The 19,035-nt window shown below is 39.0% G+C and overlaps 6 protein-coding genes across 6 annotated transcripts; 2 read left to right on the plus strand and 4 right to left on the minus strand.

Moving 5' to 3' along the window:
• Positions 1–487: 487 nt before the first annotated feature.
• On the minus strand, positions 488–2,083 carry shm2 (serine hydroxymethyltransferase Shm2; the record flags this gene model as incomplete). Its single annotated transcript, XM_056181533.1, has 2 exons — positions 488–1,870; positions 1,997–2,083. The coding sequence occupies 2 exons, from the start codon at positions 2,081–2,083 to the stop codon at positions 488–490; spliced, it is 1,470 nt and encodes a 489-aa protein (XP_056038868.1).
• A 568-nt stretch (positions 2,084–2,651) lies between these two features.
• gcn1 (translation initiation regulator, HEAT repeat protein Gcn1) lies at positions 2,652–10,717 on the minus strand (the record flags this gene model as incomplete). The annotated part of the gene is made up of 2 exons (XM_056181534.1): positions 2,652–10,519; positions 10,570–10,717. 2 exons carry the CDS (start codon positions 10,715–10,717, stop codon positions 2,652–2,654), a joined length of 8,016 nt encoding a protein of 2,671 aa, XP_056038869.1.
• Positions 10,718–11,463: 746 nt separating this feature from the next.
• utp11 (U3 snoRNP-associated protein Utp11) lies at positions 11,464–12,213 on the plus strand (the record flags this gene model as incomplete). The annotated part of the gene is made up of 1 exon (XM_056181535.1): positions 11,464–12,213. The coding sequence occupies one exon, from the start codon at positions 11,464–11,466 to the stop codon at positions 12,211–12,213; it is 750 nt and encodes a 249-aa protein (XP_056038870.1).
• A 410-nt stretch (positions 12,214–12,623) lies between these two features.
• Positions 12,624–13,703, minus strand: mra1 (rRNA (pseudouridine) methyltransferase Mra1; the record flags this gene model as incomplete). Its single annotated transcript, XM_056181536.1, has 1 exon — positions 12,624–13,703. The coding sequence occupies one exon, from the start codon at positions 13,701–13,703 to the stop codon at positions 12,624–12,626; it is 1,080 nt and encodes a 359-aa protein (XP_056038871.1).
• A 1,670-nt stretch (positions 13,704–15,373) lies between these two features.
• edc1 (Dcp2-Dcp1 mRNA-decapping complex subunit Edc1) lies at positions 15,374–16,342 on the minus strand (the record flags this gene model as incomplete). The annotated part of the gene is made up of 1 exon (XM_056181537.1): positions 15,374–16,342. The coding sequence occupies one exon, from the start codon at positions 16,340–16,342 to the stop codon at positions 15,374–15,376; it is 969 nt and encodes a 322-aa protein (XP_056038872.1).
• A 607-nt stretch (positions 16,343–16,949) lies between these two features.
• On the plus strand, positions 16,950–18,998 carry lem2 (LEM domain nuclear inner membrane protein Heh1/Lem2; the record flags this gene model as incomplete). Its single annotated transcript, XM_056181538.1, has 1 exon — positions 16,950–18,998. The coding sequence occupies one exon, from the start codon at positions 16,950–16,952 to the stop codon at positions 18,996–18,998; it is 2,049 nt and encodes a 682-aa protein (XP_056038873.1).
• Positions 18,999–19,035: the final 37 nt, after the last annotated feature.

Below are 19,035 nucleotides of genomic sequence, written 5' to 3' on the forward strand. Positions count from 1 at the left end.
GATTCCTTCTCTACCTACCTTCTTTCAAGGTTACTTTCACGTTTGCTCCTTATGATTTTTTAAGATGGTAAGTTGAGTACTCTTCCACTTTCATAGCACACCCTCTTATTCTATCCTCGTGTCACTTGCTTATGACAAAGAGGTTTATATAATTAGCCTAGTATGTTGAATTACACGAATACCGAAGACTTATCATGAAAGGTACCCTCTCACCTTTTTATACAGCATTCCCTCATTCCTGGCTTCTACAGTTTATCCAGCATTAGTGTGATATAATTCATTTTGTTTAAAGAGAAAGCAATAATTTGCAGCAGAAAATCACTAACGAAACGCTCGTAAAGTAGGGATTCTTTGACGATTAGCTAAAGTTCAACTAAAAGTACTATACATCGCTAACAGAGTATAAAAACGAATATGAATTACTATATCATTATATTATTTATAATTCATCTGTTCAAAATACCAACTTCCACACAGTCTTACAATTTTAAATAGGAAAGTCAAACTTGCTAGCCCATTGACGAACTTGTTCTTTCAACTTGAATATTTCTGGATTTTGACTTCCGTCACCAACATAGCTTTTAAATTCTTTGAGTTTGGTCTTACCATTATCCTTAGCTTGTTTGTTCAACTTGACAGTTAGGTGAACAACTTCGTCAATAAGGTCAACAATTCTTACAAAATCTTGTTCATTAAAGCCCCGTGTAGTACAAGCTGGAGTACCTATACGCAAACCATGGGGAATAAGTGCAGACTTGTCTCCAGGAACAGTGTTCTTATTAGCTGAGATATTGATCAACTCCAAAACACGCTCAACCCTAGCTCCGTCGATATCTTTGTTGGTCAAATCGACAAGAACTAAATGGGTTTCTGTACCACCGGAAACCAATTTGTAGCCTTTTTTGATAAATGCATCTGCCATTGCTTTAGCATTCTTGACAACATTCTTTTGATATTCAATAAACTCAGGAGTTTTTGCTTGACCTAAGGCTACAGCCAAAGCGGTAATTGTGTGATTATGAGGACCACCCTGGTGACCAGGAAAGACTGAAAAATTAATTTTGTCTTCCAATTCATAATAAACAGGGTTGCCTTTCTTGTCGTGTTTGCAAAGACCACGACGGAAGAAAATCATAGCTCCTCGAGGTCCACGAAGAGACTTATGGGTTGTGGTAGTAACAATATCGGCATATTCAAACGGAGAAGGAATGACACCGGCGGCAACAAGACCAGATATATGAGCCATATCACAAAGCAAATAAGCATTACACTCATCGGCAATTTCACGCATGCGTTTATAATCAATTAAACGTGAATACGCACTTGCACCTGCAACAATCACCTTGGGACGGAACTGCTTAGCAGATCTGCTCAAGCCGTCATAATCAATAATACCAGTTTCGGGATTCACACCATACGGCATAGTACAGAAATATGTGGAGACTGCGGAAATTGATTTCTGAGGTGTAGCAAATCCATGAGATAAGTGCCCTCCATGAGGCAAATCCAAACCCATCAAACGATCATGGGGTTTCATAACAGCTTGATAAGCTTGAAGGTTAGCAGGCGAACCTGAATGAGGTTGTACATTAACACCCCATAATTCCGGATTTAAATGAAAAGCTTCAAGGGCACGCTTTTGACATAAAGACTCGGCCTGATCGATAATTTCATTACCTCCATAATATCTGGCTCCTGGGTAACCTTCACTATACTTATTTTGCATCACACTACCAAGGACGTCCATAACGGCCTTGGAAGTAAAGTTTTCACTGGCAATTAAACCTATCGACTCCTTTTGTCGTTTCTCTTCAAATTTTAAGATTTTGCCAACCTCAGGGTCATATTGAAAAACCGAAGATTGAAGAAGCTATTCTTGTTAGTAATTAGTTTTGCAGTATCGCCATGTGCTTTCGAAGCTGGGGTTGAAAGACAATTTTTTCACTAAAAATATCAAAGACTGCCAGACAGTCAATTATTTGAACAATTTGCATACCTTTTTTTGCTCGCTTGGTAAAGCGTAAAAACGCTTGAAAACCAAACTGATTCCTGTTCTTCTAGGAATCTGTCGTGTCAATGCCATGGTGGTAAGTAATGAAAAATCTAGTAGCTGAAAGTAAAACAGAAACGAGAAGAGAATGTTTAAATTTGTCAATTATTGTACTGCTTTAATTGACATGAGTAAGCTTTATTATCTTTATTTCTCGCGAAAAATCATATCCGACTTATTTCACAGGTACAGCAAACCAATAAATTACACTTGCAATCTTTGCTCCTTCGTTCCCTCTTTTTAAGTAATTTGATCCTCTTAAAATTCACTCAGCGATGTTTCCCTACTTCATCTGTGATATGAGAAGCTTACATGTATTCTTAAAATTACCTTTGTAGCATTTATAAACACTTTTACTAAAAAGGAACTTCTTGATAATCCAAAACCATACAAATTGAAATTTACATCAAACTCTATATACACATTTATATAGTTTTTCATAGATCAAAACAAATCAGTAGTCGTCAACTCTTTGACGACATTTCGACTTTTGAATATTACAGCTTGCTCCTTGTTTGATCCAAATATTAACGACCAAAATAAATGAATAAGTTAACCTTCATCAACCAAAAAGGCTGAAATTTTTCGTTCAACGGCATGATTACCATGACTCATTGGAGACAACCTCATTATCTCTGCCAACAGCTGTAATTTCAGCCAAATCCTCTCTCTCTTCCAATTGAACTCTGCCACTTCCGGAGGCAATACGATCGCGCTCACCAGCTGCCAATTTAAATGCAACACGACGAGTGTAATCACTAAAGCTTCTAGCACGATTTCCTTCCAAAGTTTCCATATACTTGTTAATAATTGAGTCATCATCAACAAGTTTAAACATTGCTAAGAATGCGGCTTCTGAAGCAAGTTTAATAGGAATAGTAATAGCACGAATACAACTGAAAACAGCAGGGGCAAGGACATTGAGATGAGGTCTAACAATATCATATTTTTCTTTAGACAAGATCCGAATAATTACCAAAGATAGACGCTTCGCATCTTGAGAACCAGATGGACTCACCTCAATGCTAACTCTCAAAGCTTCAAATAAAGTCTTAGACTCATTAAAGTTTTGAGGAATATCTGCAAGAAGGGCTTTACCGGCAGCCAAAACGGCGTTCTCCGTAATATAGGTTTCTGTCTGCTGACATGCATCCGATATGGCTTGACAGACACTTTCGCTCAAGCCCAAGTCAATAATCTTCTTCGAACCATACTTGATAACTGCATTGAGTACCAATATTGAGTACTCGTCCAAAGCTTCAACACTGAAAACCTTAGTGTCAAGCAGTTGTCTAGCACGAGTGTCCGTAAGTTGATTAAACAAAGCCCCGTACATTTTGGCACATATGATCATATATTCATTTGTTTCAGAGGAGAGTTCTCGTAGCAATTGATCCACAGAATCAGCAGAAGCTTCATTCATGTTTTGACCAGACTTGGAAACCACTGCAAATAATGCATTCAACATAGCCTTGCGTACGCCAGCATCAGGGGTACGAGCACCTGATACCAATTCTGTAACAATAGGAGCGAGACGAGTTTGCAAGGTAATAAGAGTACCCAACGCTGTAGCTGCCCTACTGCGAATAACTTCACTCGAAGGATCACCCAAACACTTAGCAAACGTACGTTGTAATTGAGGCAAAAAGGGACGTAAAAATGTAGGAATTTTAGAGAGGATAATATTGAGAGTATACAAAATCGCACTCTTGACTTCAACTGGGAATCTTTCACCAATGATACGAATCAACGGACCAGTAATCTGTGTGACATAAGGGCGAAGTTTATTGGACTCAGTACGTGTTACTATATCTGCAACACCTAGAGCAGATTGTTCACGCTGCTCATTTGTACCATGCATCAAACCGTGTAGGAAGATTGGCAAAACTGAGCTAATACCTTGAGGAAGTTCAAACGCAGGCAATGTGGTATCATGTACACCAACATCGTGTAGCGATTTGTATGTAATACTAATCACTGATTCAATCCTGTCTTTACGCATTGAAGATGTTAGAGCGTTCTGAGCAGCAACAGCAGCTGCAATAACCTCGCTGCTCCTGTCTTCAAACAATCTAACAAGGTGACTAATCCAATCAGGTACAAAACGGAAATAGTCAAGTTTTGAGTTTTGAAAGAATGTAAGCATGTGCTTGGCGGCAAACAAACGTTTCTTGTAATCTTCATTCTCAGTAAACGAGTAAAGATGAGCCATAAGCACTGTGAGTCCTTCTTGATCTTTAATAGATAATATGATGGTGTCAACTGATTCTTCTAAGCTTTGCAAAGTATCATCCTTTGCAACGAGTATTGATTCCATAAGAGCATTAAGAATCGACGGCAATCTTCTGTTTAATGTAGAACCTGCTGCTTGCGCAAGGGAAGCTAAAGCCCGAGCATTGAATGCAGTGATAGGTTGCTTAATGAGAGTGGGAATAAGGACAGGGAAAATCGAAGTGGACCGACGAGCAATAATTTCTTTCAGTGCGGACAAAGCATATTCGGATTTATCATCTGATTCAAGCAGTTTAAGCAATTCAGGCAGAACTTCATCTACCGCCCGATCACCTACTACTGTTTGAAGAGTATCAAACGCTTCAGCTGCAGCTTCTCTTACTTCCAAATCTGAGTCCATGAGTGCTTCACGTACAGAATAAACGAATTGGCCACTGTAAATTACAAGCTGATCCTGAGAAGTACTGGAGATCAATTCTTGTAAGGCAATGCAAACACCAATTCTATTTTGTCTGTCAGAAGACTCTAAGCCGTCCTTCAGTGAAGGAAGAAGTTGAGACAAAACATCAAATCCAGCCTTCTTAGATAAATCACCTAAGCTCTTGACACACATAGCACGTCGATCATTTCCAGTGCTGTTCAAGTTGCCGATAATAAGAGTTGTCAACGTAGATATGATGTCTCTAACAGTTCGGGGAGTATTTACAACAATATTCTTCCAAATCTGTTGAGCATGAGTCCTAACCGCAGCAGCAATATCTTGACGGAGAATATAAAGTGAGGACAACACACGGTCATGGCGCTCAGAACCAATAGTCTCCAACAAGGCTTTACGGTTAACATCAGTGCGAGCTCCTTCTTCGCTTTCGTCAGTTTCTTCTTGCAAGGTCTTCTTGTTAATACCAGCAAGTTTATAGATGAGGTCCCCAACAAGTTGTACTGAAGACAATCTGATGCGCCAATTATCATCAAATAAGCCTTTCTCAAGTTCAGGAAGAAGCAAATCGACAGCACGGGTGGCATAATTATTAACAATCATCTTAGCAGCTCGTAATGAAGCGGTCTGAACAAGTTCAGATTCATCAGCTAAGCCAGAAAGAATAGGTGGAATTGCACGAGCAAGGTATGGTTGGAAACGAGCTCCAAACGTAGCTGGCAAATAGATAAGAAGAGAAATAAAGCTTTCTCTGATATAGGCAGTAGGACTTGAAGTATTTTGTAAGATTTCGGGCAAAACATCTTCAAGGCGTGTCAAGCCCAAACCAGAGAGAACCTCAGACAAACCTTGAGCAGCACCTTGTCTATCAACTTCACTACATTCACTTCGAAGGACATTGAACAATTCAGGAATAAGGGTTGGGAACTTAGTTTCACCCAATTTCTCCATCAATGAACCTAAAGCCTTAGCTGCAGTTGCACGAGTATCAGGAACAGGGTCAATAAGCACTTCCCGTAGTCTGGGCATTAAGGGGTCTAAATAAATTGCAAGATTTTCAGGCTCAGTTAAGCTTGCCATCAATCCAAAGATCTTAGCAGACTGCCGTTTAGTAGATGCATTGCGTTCCCTCATACCATACTGAATAATGGGTATGACCAAAGCCAATGAAGGAGAATCCAAATAATGAACGAAAGCAGTCTTAAGAATGGCAGATAATGCATCATCAGTATAACGTGTGCAATCACTCAAAGCATTGAGAAGAACAGGTACAAGGTTTTGGATTTCAGGATTTGATATGACTTCACCAAAACGCAACAAACTGTTATTCGCTGTATTGCGAACCTGAGAATGTGAATCAGTCAAAACCTCTGTCAACTTAGGAACAATAGTAGGTAAAGACACCGAAAGCTGTTTGGGTGCCATGTAGGACATCAAGCCAAGAATCTCAACAGAAGCACGCTTAGAGCGCCAGTTGTAATCATTCAAACCTTCCAATAAGCTAGGAAGCAATAGCTTAACTCCATAGGCGCTAAGTTGACTCATTATATGTTTTACGGCTTCCAAAGTAGCTTCTCTAACTTCATTTGCACTGTCACCAAACGAAGAAAGCAATAAAGGGAGTAAATCGGGCAAGTATGGCTCGAAATAGATACCTAACGTACGCGAAAAAGCTTCCACACAAAACAGAGCACCTTGTCTAATTGCTGGATTTTGTCTGTTCGTCATTGATTCGCGTAATTGGTCCATAATATCGAAATCCTTAAAAGCTTTTATACCCAAACCCTTAATCAAACCAGCTAGACCGTAAGCTGTTCCTTTTCTCTCTGCAAAAGATGAAGCATTCATTAAGCTGTTTGCTAAATGATCATAATATTCCTTTGCTTTAGGAAGTAACTTTTTGATCAATGGTGATATACATGAAGCGACTGCTAATTGCACACTTTCACTAGGTGTGGATAAGGCGGAAATTAAATTTTCCAGGACCACAATTAATCGCTGATCATTCTCTTGCAAATGTTGGGCAACAGTTCCAAAAAGTACCACAGTTGCCTCACGTAATCTATCATTGGCCTCAGTTGGTAAAGTATCAACGTTGAGTTTAGTTTCGAACAACTCCATCAGAGCCTCCACTTGATAGGAACCAAAAGCAATGATAGATTGTTTACCAGCTTCCAACATGTTGGAAGCTACGATAAATGAACTATCAGTAACGGGGATCTGAGCATCTGACTGAACGGAGGATAGCAAAAATTCCAAACATGGTACTAATAAATTCGAAGAAACATACTGCGAAATATGCACGAATACTATACTGACACCTTCTCTGGTAACAATACCTAAATCCCGGCCGATAGTTTCTTTCTTTATTATACCGTACTCATCATATTCGGGAGGTGAAGGTAAAGCGTTCTTGTTATACATTTCCATCAATTTTTTTGGTAGAACGCTTGAGAAATCTTCAAACTCATCAATCAAGTCAACGAATGATTTTCCTACAAGAGTGTGAAGGTAGTTGGATTTAACATTAAGCAAAGGTAAAAGTTCGGAATAAGAGTCTTCATTCGCATCCAATCCATTCTGCGTCGAAATCTGGTGAGCAGCGGCAGCATTAGATTCGTTTTCGTCGTAAAGCTCCAAGAAAATTTCCTTAATGAAGCTAAATTGCGTTAAGTCCAAAACTTGCAAAGACTGCAAAACGGCAGATCGTACAGAACTTTCGTTGTGACAAGTATGTTCCAAAAGAGTATTTAATTCGCTATCAGTGTAAGACGTATTTATACCTTGTACAAGAGAAAGCAATGAGTTCTTTACGTCCTGATAATGAGCGGGAACAGTTTCAAGCAAATGTAAAAGTGCTCTCAAAAAAATTGCCCTCATTCCCCTCAAGGAGGAAGAATAAGGTGCTTGAAATCCCAACATCTCAATTGCTAACAACAAACGCTCAGTTGATTTTTCGTCATCCTTAGTTGCGTTTTCATAGCAAAGCTTATTGATTAACGGGAAAATGCAAGAGAACGTTTCAGGCTCAAAATATGCTTGTTCGGTAGCAAAACGTACCTTATAAAGGAAAGAATCAACGACATCTTCGTTTACATTAGAACTAGTGTTTAGAGAATTAAGAAGGGTTAAAGCTAATGAATCAGAATATGCAGATTCTCCCAAGCGAGATGGAAGACCAGAGGCAGTTACAACCAACTTGAAGACTTCTAAAGCCAAATTTCCAGTAAATGGTGTACTCGATTGCAAAATTTTACCAAAGATCAGCACATCAACAGCTTCCTCAATCCATAATCCAGGAAACAACTGAACAGCCATTCCCATGCTCTGAATAATCTCAAGACCACGTTCAAGAGATGCAACAAGGTTATTCACAGACTGCCTGATTCTAGATTCCTTTTCAAGTTGAGAATCCACCAATGCTTGCTGATCTTTATTCAGCTTCATAGGTTTCCTCTCAGCCTGCTTAGCTCGAACTTCGGCTTCCCAACGCTTAGTTTCGTAATCCTTCGTATTCTTGTCGATTTTGTTTGATTTCTTTTCTAAAACGTTATCCCAAAGAACTCCATTAGGCGTCTTCCAGATTTCATATTCCATATCTGAGACATTTGTCAATTTTAGATTAACAAGCTGATCACGGAAAAGGCTGACGAAAAAAGGAGTGGCAGTCTCTGGAGCAACGAAAAGAATCATCGAAATAGAAGAAATCATTGCTTTTTCCTTTTCAGACCTGACATTAGTAGATAATGTAGTTTCAATATAGTTCACAATATCGTGAACCCGTTCAGTGACAAGCGTGGCAGGATCTCTATGTGAAAGTTGGCATAATTGAATCCAATCAAACTGATCAACGTAAGCAAAAGAAAGGAATAATAGCTCAATCAGATAACAGTCATAATCAACAAGTTCTTTTGAACCTACGTTAGAGACGTCAGAAGAAATTGCTAAGAGAATTGATTTCAATAGCTGAATCAACTTTTTATTAGAATTCTCATCAAACTTCTCGTCCTTTTTAGCGGATTCAGCTTGGTAATGCAAATTCCATAACTGAGAGCAAATGGTTTTGCGCAAACCAGGATTGACTAGTACTGCGGTCCTCAATGCTTCAAAAGCAACTCTGCTGGTCTGGTTGCCTGAGAAGTTAAATAGATTAATTAGTGATTGAAACCATGAAGATGCTAAGTCGTCAGTTAGGTCCTTATCATAAGCGCTAGCAAAAGTACAGAGACCACGAATCCACCATAACTTTGCTTGATCAGTGGTTAGTTTATTCGTAATTTTGCTTGAAAAAAGAATACTTTCTCCATTTGTGGAACCGACAAGTCCATTAAGCAAGGTCTGCAAATCGCCGGCAAATTTAAGTTTGGTAATGTCCTCATCAGTTTGCTTCTTGTTCATTAAACATAAATAGACGACGGGAGCCAAAATGCTTCCATTCTGTAAGGCAATAGTAGAATTGCTCAAGGCCGCTTGGCTTGATTTATTTAAATGCTCAAGGTAAAAATTAGTAAGTTCCAACTGAGAGGATTTGTTGGCTTGCAAATCCCAAACCAAATCAGCCAAAACTAAAATCCAATGCTGACGTTCGTATGCAGCTGGCTTATCTAATGATTTAGAAAGAAAATCGTAAACGCTTTTATCCAAAGAACTATTTGACAATAGAAGTGATTTGATATTCCTTATAACCACGGCTGCTAAGTGATAGAAACTGCTTTCTTGAACCTTCATGAACAAAGGCAAGACTTCCTTAAGTAAAGAAGCAGAATCTACTTCTTCGACAGAAAGATGAGAAAGGCACTCGATATAAAGATTGCGATGTTCATTCGAGGTAACTTTGTTCGTTTTCAAAGCAAATGCCAGTTTTAAAGCCACGTCCATAAGCACCTTGGGATCCTTAGCATGCTTACAGAGGACTGAAAATGTTTGAAAGCAGTTTTGTCGAACAGTTGCATTTGAACTCTTCAGGTTCGAAGCAAAGGCATCATGAAGTTTACTCAATAGTATAGAAGAGGCATCTTTTCCGGAATCGGAGAAACCGATGGCCAATGAGGATAGAATACCAGCAAAGACAAGTTCTGGAGAACGTAGTAAAGCCTTTTCGATAGAAGGCAATAAATCGTTGGATAATTTATCTAAAGATAACAGCAATCCAATACTATAACAGAACCCCTCAACCGAAGAACTAGGCAACGCGGGCTTTGCTGCAAGGACGTGTTGAGGGATCATTTTCACCAAAAAGTCAATGTTCTCTGATGCCAAAGTGCGAGGGGCTGAAGACAACTGGAAAAAGTAACAGGTGCCCAATATGACACCATATAACGGCAAAGCTTTTGGAAGGACAAGAGCTGTTTTAGTTTCATTCAAAAGAAAAGGAATAAAGGAGGACAAGTCATTGAGCTGAGATAGGAATAAGGATCGGTAACAGCGACGTGTAGTCTGCAAAGCGCTACGAACAATCGCGGGTTTACCATTCTGAACAACAGCATTCAAAAATTGACTTTGAATAGGAAGAAACTCCAACATCCAATACTTCATCTCATTGGAAGGGAGATTTGAAAGGATACAGTTCACCCATATCAAAGCATTAAAAGACACTGAAATAGAACTGCTTGGAATGCGCTCCAAGCGGGTGGAAGTGCCTTGAAGACGATGCAAAAGTGTCGTAAGAGCAATGGAAGGAGATAACTTTGTTATGTGTACAAGTGTAGCACATAGTTCTAAGCGACATTCGCGCGAAACATTTCTAGGCAAAACTTCCATAATATTATCTATGATAGCAACAATACTTTTTTCATCAATGTCTATAAAAATACTATTAGCTTCAAACAACTTATAAATTCATTGTACGTACCATTGATTTGATTTACATGTCGTAGAATGTCCAGCATAACCTTTTTCGTACCAAGAAAAGCAACAACCGTTTCACTACTTATCAAGGTAGAATAAAGCGTTTTCTTTTCATTCTGAAACGCTTCCATTCCTGGTCCTTCGACCGTCATGGTTAATACCGGTAATATGAGGTATGGTGGTTATGGAAAGGTGAAAGGTTCTTTTTTGCGAACGAAAATTGGGCACTTATCGAAGAGAAGCGATATGTAATTTAATGTCGTAACGCAAAATTAAATTTTAAAAAAAGTACAAGCTAAGTAAAAGTAAATTACCAAATAAGTCGGCCCTTTTATTTTTTTTTTTTTTTCCACGAAATGAATGTCTAACAACAAAAAATCCTTAAGAACTGTAGGATGGTTTCATATAATCCAAAAGAGAAAGATTCTTACACTAGAATGAATAGAAATTAAAGAATAGCGACTGTTTCAGCACTAGTTGACAAAGCACCGTACGATTCACTTGTTTCTATTGATATATCAACCTTCGTTGCTTCAGCAAAGGGGATCGTTAAAAAAATAATTTAAAAAAGTTTCCATCAAAATCTTTTTAGTTGAAACGACTAGTGAATATTAGCTGATGCCTAAAGCAAGATTACAATCATTTTTCCTTTTTGAGAGACTTTATTATTTATTTATTTATGTTCGTTCTTTAATTGCATTATATTTATTTACACAGTCATTATAGATCAGTATAGTAAGGATATGATTGTGCACAAAACTGCCCAAAAGTGGGTTCCGATTCACTATATCAAAATTCGACCTTTCACTGTACAAGGACAGCCTTGTAAGAACCATCTCTGCTACATTATTTTTCAACAGAAAAAGTCCTATTTTTAACAAGGGAAGACTTCTTCATCATGGTAGCAACATTCAAAAACGCTGGACAGCGACAAAACCATCGCGAACGTGCTCAACCTAATGAACGCCGAAAATTGGGATTGTTGGAAAAACGAAAAGACTATGTGTCTCGAGCCCAGGATTACAAAGATAAGCAGAAAAAAATCAAGCGTATGCGCGAAAAAGCTCAAGAGAGAAATCCCGATGAATTTTACTATGGAATGACTCATAAGAAGACGAAGAATGGTGTCCCTCGTGAAGAACGCGAGGATTCTTCTATTGATATGGATACCATCAAAATCTTAAAGACACAAGATATTGGATGGATTCGTCATCATCGAGAAATTGAACGTTCAAAAATTGAAGAACTAGAACAGCAAATGCACATGGTAGGAGCTCAGCGCTTCAAGTCAGAGCCTCGGAAACACACGGTGTTCGTTGATGGTAAAAAAGAAGCTGTTAACTTTGATCCTGCTGAACATTTTCAGACAAGCGCCGAATTGGTCAATCGAGCTGAAAATCGCTTACGGGTTGATCAAATAGGAGAAACTAATATGAAGGTAGAAGATTTTTCAAGCCGCCTCCATAGAAAATTAAAAGAAAAAACGGCTAGAGAATTGCTTTTGCGGAAAAAGCGGGATTCCAAGCTTGCAGCTGCTGAAGAGCGTGTTCAATTGGATCGGTTGTTACAAGGAAAAGGAGGCCGTCAGAAAAAGAAAACAGTAGACGGGAAACCCATTTACAAATGGAGAAATGAGCGTAAAAGGTAAGATCAATTCGCTACGCAAACATCGTTTGCCACTTAATAAATTTGAGTTGAAAGAACGGATGTGACAAATTTCGTACTTTTTAATGTTTGGGAAATATCTTTTTCGAGTCTTTTCCTTGGGTTTGGTTTTTTTGCATAATGGGTATATGTTAATAAAATGAATATATTGTACCTAAACCATCGTATACATTTCCCATTAATTAGTATTGATTGATGTATCTAACAATGCTTGTGTTCATATTAACCCAAAAAAATAAACCACTCTTTTGTTTTGTTTTGTTTTCTCACTGAGCTCCAAAGGCACTTTCAGGGAACTGAGACATGCTCATTTGGCCAAAATCTAAAATAAAATGAAACTGAACTGTACCATAAGCATCTAGACGATACTAGACGCACTCCTTCACACAGTGTTTACACAACTCCTAAAAAGTCTTCCATGGAATGGATAAATTTAGAGCATGCGATACTTGCACTCAAAGGGTAATCACTGATACTAATCTTCTCGTCCACCCAACCATCGGAAAAATCATCCGGACCGTGAGCCATGGCACCAATGGCAATGCAAACTGATTGATTTGGTTCTAATTTTTCCAAATAGTTACGAGTGGGGACGGTGGGTGCGTCAAAAGACAAAGTAGCTTTACGGCAATTAGGGGGAAGATAATCGGTGACGGGGTTTTTTATAACCTTTAGTAACTTCTCATTGCCATTCACACTTCGAATAGAGAGCTTGTGGAGAAGTTGAACCATCAAACCAGAAAAACGCTTAAACGTACGGGGAATACGCACAGAAGGATTCACTTCAACGAGAACCTTCTTGGCTGTATGAATATAAACCTGAAGACGCCCGGCCTTGTTAAGTGGTGAATCCAATAACGTTAAAAGGCATTGGTGAGTAATATCGGGACGTGCTTGAGCAATATTTCTGTTCAATTTCTTCAAGATGCCTTGGTGGTCATCACAATTCAATAGCTGGTATTTTGCATCCTTTGCCTTTCCAACCTTGTAAATCTCCAAACACGCCTGGTCCAAAACGACAATCAATCGTTGGGTATTGGTATTATGTGAGTTGAGAGGACGAGCAGGCACTGGAGTTAAATGACTAGTAGTTCTGTGAACAGATCCAGCAGGAAGAGGATGATTTCCAGTATTACGTTGCTGTGTTGCTTCCTTTTCTAAATTTTCTTCCTTCTCCTTTTCATCTTCTCCATCTACCAATCCTGCTGGAGATGCTTCGTCATTTGACACTGGCTCTTTCTTTGAAAACTCTTCAATAACCCTTTGATTCTCGCGTAATCTTTGCAGTTCTTCATCCTCAAGCTTCTCGCCATTGTCTGGAACAATTGTTTCTTCTATGACTGTCTCTTGCTCGGGTGAATTATCATTACCATTTTTTTCAGTTTGAACAGTCCGCTTAACAATTTTTGGCTGATTTGACTTCTCTGAAACCTCCAAGGAGGACCTTGACTTTCTTTTAGAATATGCTGGCATGAATTCTAAAGACAGCAAACTTTAATGGCAGTTGGCTTTTGTTGAGTTGTACCTTCGAGAAAATCGACTCACCCTTGTTGTAGGACGCTAAAGTACATTCGGATATCTGATAGCGCACTACGGAAAGTTACACAATCTTATATCCTCTATCAAATTCCCACTCATTTTTATGCACAATTCCGTGCAATCTTCTATATTTTATGGTTGGTATACAATAGACGGGTGGATACATAAGTCACTTTTGCTCTCTACAGAATTACTTACGGCAACAATGTTGTCCTACTCATAGCACACACACACACATATATAAATATACGGAAATGCTTTTATTCGCTGCTGATGTCTACTTTCTAGCAATCACTAAAAGCAGACCGACTCCTTTGAAAGGGGAACAGCAAAAGAAACATTAAGCTAATATTCAAAACGCCTGTATTCAATGTTCATATCATTAATGACACAACACCAGATACATACATTTAGAAAAGAGATTTTAAGCTATCCAACTGCTAATCACAATCAGAATGGCTTAAAAGGAAAATCCAAAGCGGAGTTGGAGTGCAAGAAAATTGCATATTCGGACGTTGAATAATAATAATAATATCTGCAGTAGACTTCTTTAGTGTAAAAAACATCACCACAGAAAAAAACCACTACCTTCGTTCACCTTTTGCCAACTGTTAAAAAAAAACATTCAGCAATTAATTGGGCTTCCGTCGTCGTAATATTATTTACATTACCGACCATAATCATCTTAAAAAACAGCTATCCTTCGATGCACGTTTAGTTTATCAAAAGGCCGCTGGTATTCATGGGAAAAGGAAGTAAGAAGGAATTAAAAAATTTAATAAGAACTATTCTTAGACACGCATCAAACATATGCAAAAATGCCATTGAGCGTTCGATGCGCATAAAAATAGTAGAGGAGAACGAAAAAAAAGAACGAAGAAATGAGGATACTCAATATAAAAAGTTAACCTCATTCAAAGCTCTAAGAATGAATTAATTAAAACACATAAAACCAGTCAGAATAATTAAAACAGCAAAGAATATCATAAACCAAATTCATTGGAAAATATTAAGGCAGATCCAATCAATCTAAAAAAGGCACGCCAAAAATAAAACCCCTCATGGATCAAAAATGACATAAGGAGACAAGAGAAAAAAGAGTCGCCCATTTGTTCAATAAGATGCTTGATAGTATATACGGCTGACCGAGTATGAACTCGAATATATGGCACAACATCAATATCGTACATGAACATAACGAAACAAGGAATAAATAATGAGTCCCGTCGTAAAGAACCAATCTATTAATTCGTAACAATCGTAAACGACTCCGCAAAAAGTTAGAAAAGACGCGACACAGATATTACGTGAAACATCGCAAACCAAAAGACTCGAAGAAAAACCACTCTTTCGTTCCAAAAATAACAGGAACATAAGTGACAAGAACAATATAGAGAGCAGAGGCCATTTCTGGAGTGTTTTTCTTTGGCGGAGGTTTTGCTGAAGAACACGGCAACAACTAAAACCAAAGGAAGAGATGTACAAAAAGGATGTAAAGGAAGCAAATGGTAAGTAGAATGGGAACCGTACCAGAAAAGCCGGTGTAAGCAAGAATGAAGTAAGGATGAAAGAAAAATAACTATACACGTTAAATAAACATCTTCTTATGCACTTCCATGATGGAGCATGCGGAAAAGACGCTGTTCACGATCACGATGAAATAGCAAATCTAAAGCTGAAGTGGAATGGCAATGTAAGCCATCAACTGGGGAATTAGATTGAAAACGAGAAGGTGAAATTTGTCTATAAGATGCATGATCGAACATAGGAATCCCTTCTTGCAAGGGAGGAGTAGAAGAACAATGGGTCATACTGGGTACAGCATGATTATTAATATAATTATCAGACACAGAGCGTCCACTCGCGGTAGGAGAATACCAACCCTTGTTGGCTACGGGTACATGCGTCGTGGTCGGAAGCTCCTGGGAAGGAGTGGAAGACAAAGAAGCATATACTTGTTGACTAAACAAAGGTGAAGCAGTTGTAGTCATCGACGAGGCATATTCAGGCTTCTCAGCGGCATCAGAAGCATTAAGGAACGTAGGGATAGGGAGATTAGACGCGGCAGGAGAATGGGTAAAAGTAGGACCAGCATAAAGAGAAGAATTAAGTTCGGAAGAAGAAGTGCTTAAAGAAGCAGTCGACTTTGCACTACTTGGAGGCTTTGGCAAGGAAAAATATCCGTTGGATTCTTCAGCACCATTCGCCACATTCATGTGGTTATGGTGTTCGTTCTTTCCCGGACTTTGATTTTTCCCACGGCCCGAAGAACCGTTACTGTTCTTACGAGGACGGCCGGAATTGCTGCCATTTGGCTTTGGCTTTCGACCGTAACCGTTACCGGCATTGCGAATCTTTTCAAACAGCAAATTGTTTTCGGCTTCGCTCAAGCCAAATGGAACACTCTTCGGCTTCGTTGCTTTTGGGGATACTGTTCCCTTGTCAAGGCGAGACGAAGCCAATGGCGAATCCAAGCTAAATTCTACATCGTGGGAAGAAACCATTCCACCACCAGAACTAGCTTTGTTAAACTTTCTGTTACGTTGAATTCTATGTCCAATTCGTTTTTCCATTTTTGTTCAGTTCAAAATTTGCACAATCCCTGATACTCATGAAATTCGTGTAGAGATGATATTGGTAAAGGATAACTTCCAAAACCACTCGTTAACGCCCCACTATACGTTAGCAATGGGTGAATTTCGTAGTCGTCTGTTCTGCGCTACGTCTCCCTAATTATATCCACTTCACTACTACCAATATTTTTGCCACCTGCTTATTTGTTTACGAGGTGTTCGAAAAGGCCCTTGGATTATTTTTTTCTTTGATCTTACATCAACTAAAGTTGATTGACTGAGACTCGCCTACATAGATTTGGTTCCCGTATGACCTCAGCTTGAGAGGCGTATTTATGAAAAGTAAACAAACCAAGTAAGCGAATGCGCTACCTTGAATACCTTTAGACCATCAGTTTCACCTTTCTGTTTCTGTTTCTTTTCAGAGAGAGGAACGCCTCTTTTTTAATTTGTTTTCTATCTTTCTCTTTTTCTCTCGTGCTGGATCCCTGCTGTATCAAGGTGAAATACAAAAGCGAAAAAGAAAATTCCTTCTTTTAATATAGTTCCTGCAGTTATTCGATTGACCGACACTTGTGCTCGTGGGTTATCAAAATCTTCTATTATAATGGATCAGTGGTTGGAGCCTGACTTCAACCTTAGGTCCCTTCGGGTTGCGGATTTAAAAAGGATTTTACAAAATGCAAGTGTTGAATATCCCGTTTATGGCAGAAAAGCAGACTACCTACAACTTGTCGACCGGCTACGTAGACGAAGGGTAAATAATGGCGACAATAAAAGTTCTACCAAAAGTATTTCAAGCAATTTTTCCGGTAGTTCTTCAGCAAGTTCCAATCTCAACTCTGATAACGAAAATGCACCACTTTATTCCCGGGCGAGTACTTCCTCCTTAAAATCCGCCCAACCTTCCAGTACGAGTCGTAGCTCCTCAACTCAAACCAATCCTCCTATTTCTCGATCCGCCTCATCTTCTCCCCCCACAGATACGGAAGAAACAGTTCGCATGTCTTCATTCCCTGCTGACTTTCCACTTCCCCAGGCCTCCAAAAATAATAGCTTTCAGTCTTCGATGCTAGAAGATAACCCAAATGTCGAAACTTCTATCACCTTGACTAGCCCTCCCCCATTGTCCTCTACCCCAAAGCTTCGTCCTCATGGCTCACCCCGCGAGAGCTTTCCTATATCGTCCATTGATAGTTCTACTTTGCAAGGTTCACCAAGGGTCACGCGAAAACTAAAGCCTCTTTCTTCAAGTAGCCCAAGAAAAACTCCACTAAAGTCGGTCGCGAGCCCTCGTCGTTCTCTTCCATCCCCATTTAATGGTTCATTATCTCATCGAAGCCAACGGCCCTCTGCTCAAGAAGCACAGTCCACTTCCCGAAAGTCTAGAAAAGATCATCCGCTCTCATATTTAGATGAAAATTCAGACACTTCTGAAGATGATACCCTTTTTGAAGATTATATACGTAAGCAAAACCAGTATACCCCTACAAAGCGTTCTTTCTCGTCAAACCTCGCCCAAAAGGCTTCTCGCTTTTATTCTAAAGTGACAAGTAAAAGTTTCTTTTTCCAGTGTCGTGTCCATCCTCCGCATGTCTTGACAATCTTACTTGGTGTTTTAGTTGCAGTTTTCTTGACTTTATGGAGAGATGAGGTCTATCGTGCCGGATATTGTGATGTACCTTCTGAGGGCTCCACACTTCTTCAGAAAGTTGGGCTTAGTGCTTCGTGTACTCCTTGTCCTCCTCACTCCACAGGTTTGCCTAACTTTCAACTTCGGTGCGATTCTGGTTACATTTTAAATGAGCCTTGGTATTCTAAAATTGGTCTATGGCCAAGGAAGAATTGTATTAGTGATACAAATAGAGAAGAAAGCGTGATAATTTTCTATGAAGAATGTTTAGACGTTTTACGAACATGGAATTCAATATTCCAATGCAGTCGATTGCCCGATGAATTAATTGAAAAAAATAAAACGCTTTCAAAAAGGGATCCATATGTTTTTGAGGGATTTAAAAAATCTAAGACAACACATTATCCCTTGTTTTCTATAGCGTTGTTACGACATGCACTGTTAGAAAAAAAATCTCCAAGTCTCTCTTTAGGCATGTTTAATGATTTGTTTAAAGCAGCTTTATATCAGCTTGCTAATACTGAAGAAATTGAAATAAATGAAGAAAATATCGGCTCCTGCAGTTGGGCTAATGTACCATTAAGGTGTCGTCTCCGTCGACAAGTTTATCGAACAATATGGAAGTACAAATTTATCCTTTTACTTTTTACCCTAGTCATCGCTTGTCTTTGGAAAGTTTGTACCTATTTTACCTTGCGCAAAAAGACTCAAAGATATTTACCTTTTGCTTCGCGTTTCTGTATCGATACGTTAAAGCGACAGAAGGCTTTGTATCAAAGTTCACGTACTTCTCAGCCTGTAGTTCCATTGATTGAAATGCACGATTTATTGCTTCATTCACATGGTGTATTGGAGCAGTCTAGTCTCACTGAGAAGGAAAGTCGATTGCTATGGGATTCAGTCGTCAAAAAAGTCGAACAAGTCGGAAGTATACGGACTCGTGAAGCTGAAGTAGATGGTGAATGGACTCGTGTTTGGGAATGGGTGGGAACGAATCCTCTTGATTCTTTACCATCGCAGTAATCTATTCACTATCCACTTTATTTCACGAAAATGTAAA

Source organism: Schizosaccharomyces osmophilus, chromosome 2 (assembly GCF_027921745.1).
Source record: "Schizosaccharomyces osmophilus chromosome 2, complete sequence".
Classification (NCBI taxonomy): Eukaryota; Fungi; Ascomycota; class Schizosaccharomycetes; order Schizosaccharomycetales; family Schizosaccharomycetaceae; genus Schizosaccharomyces; species Schizosaccharomyces osmophilus.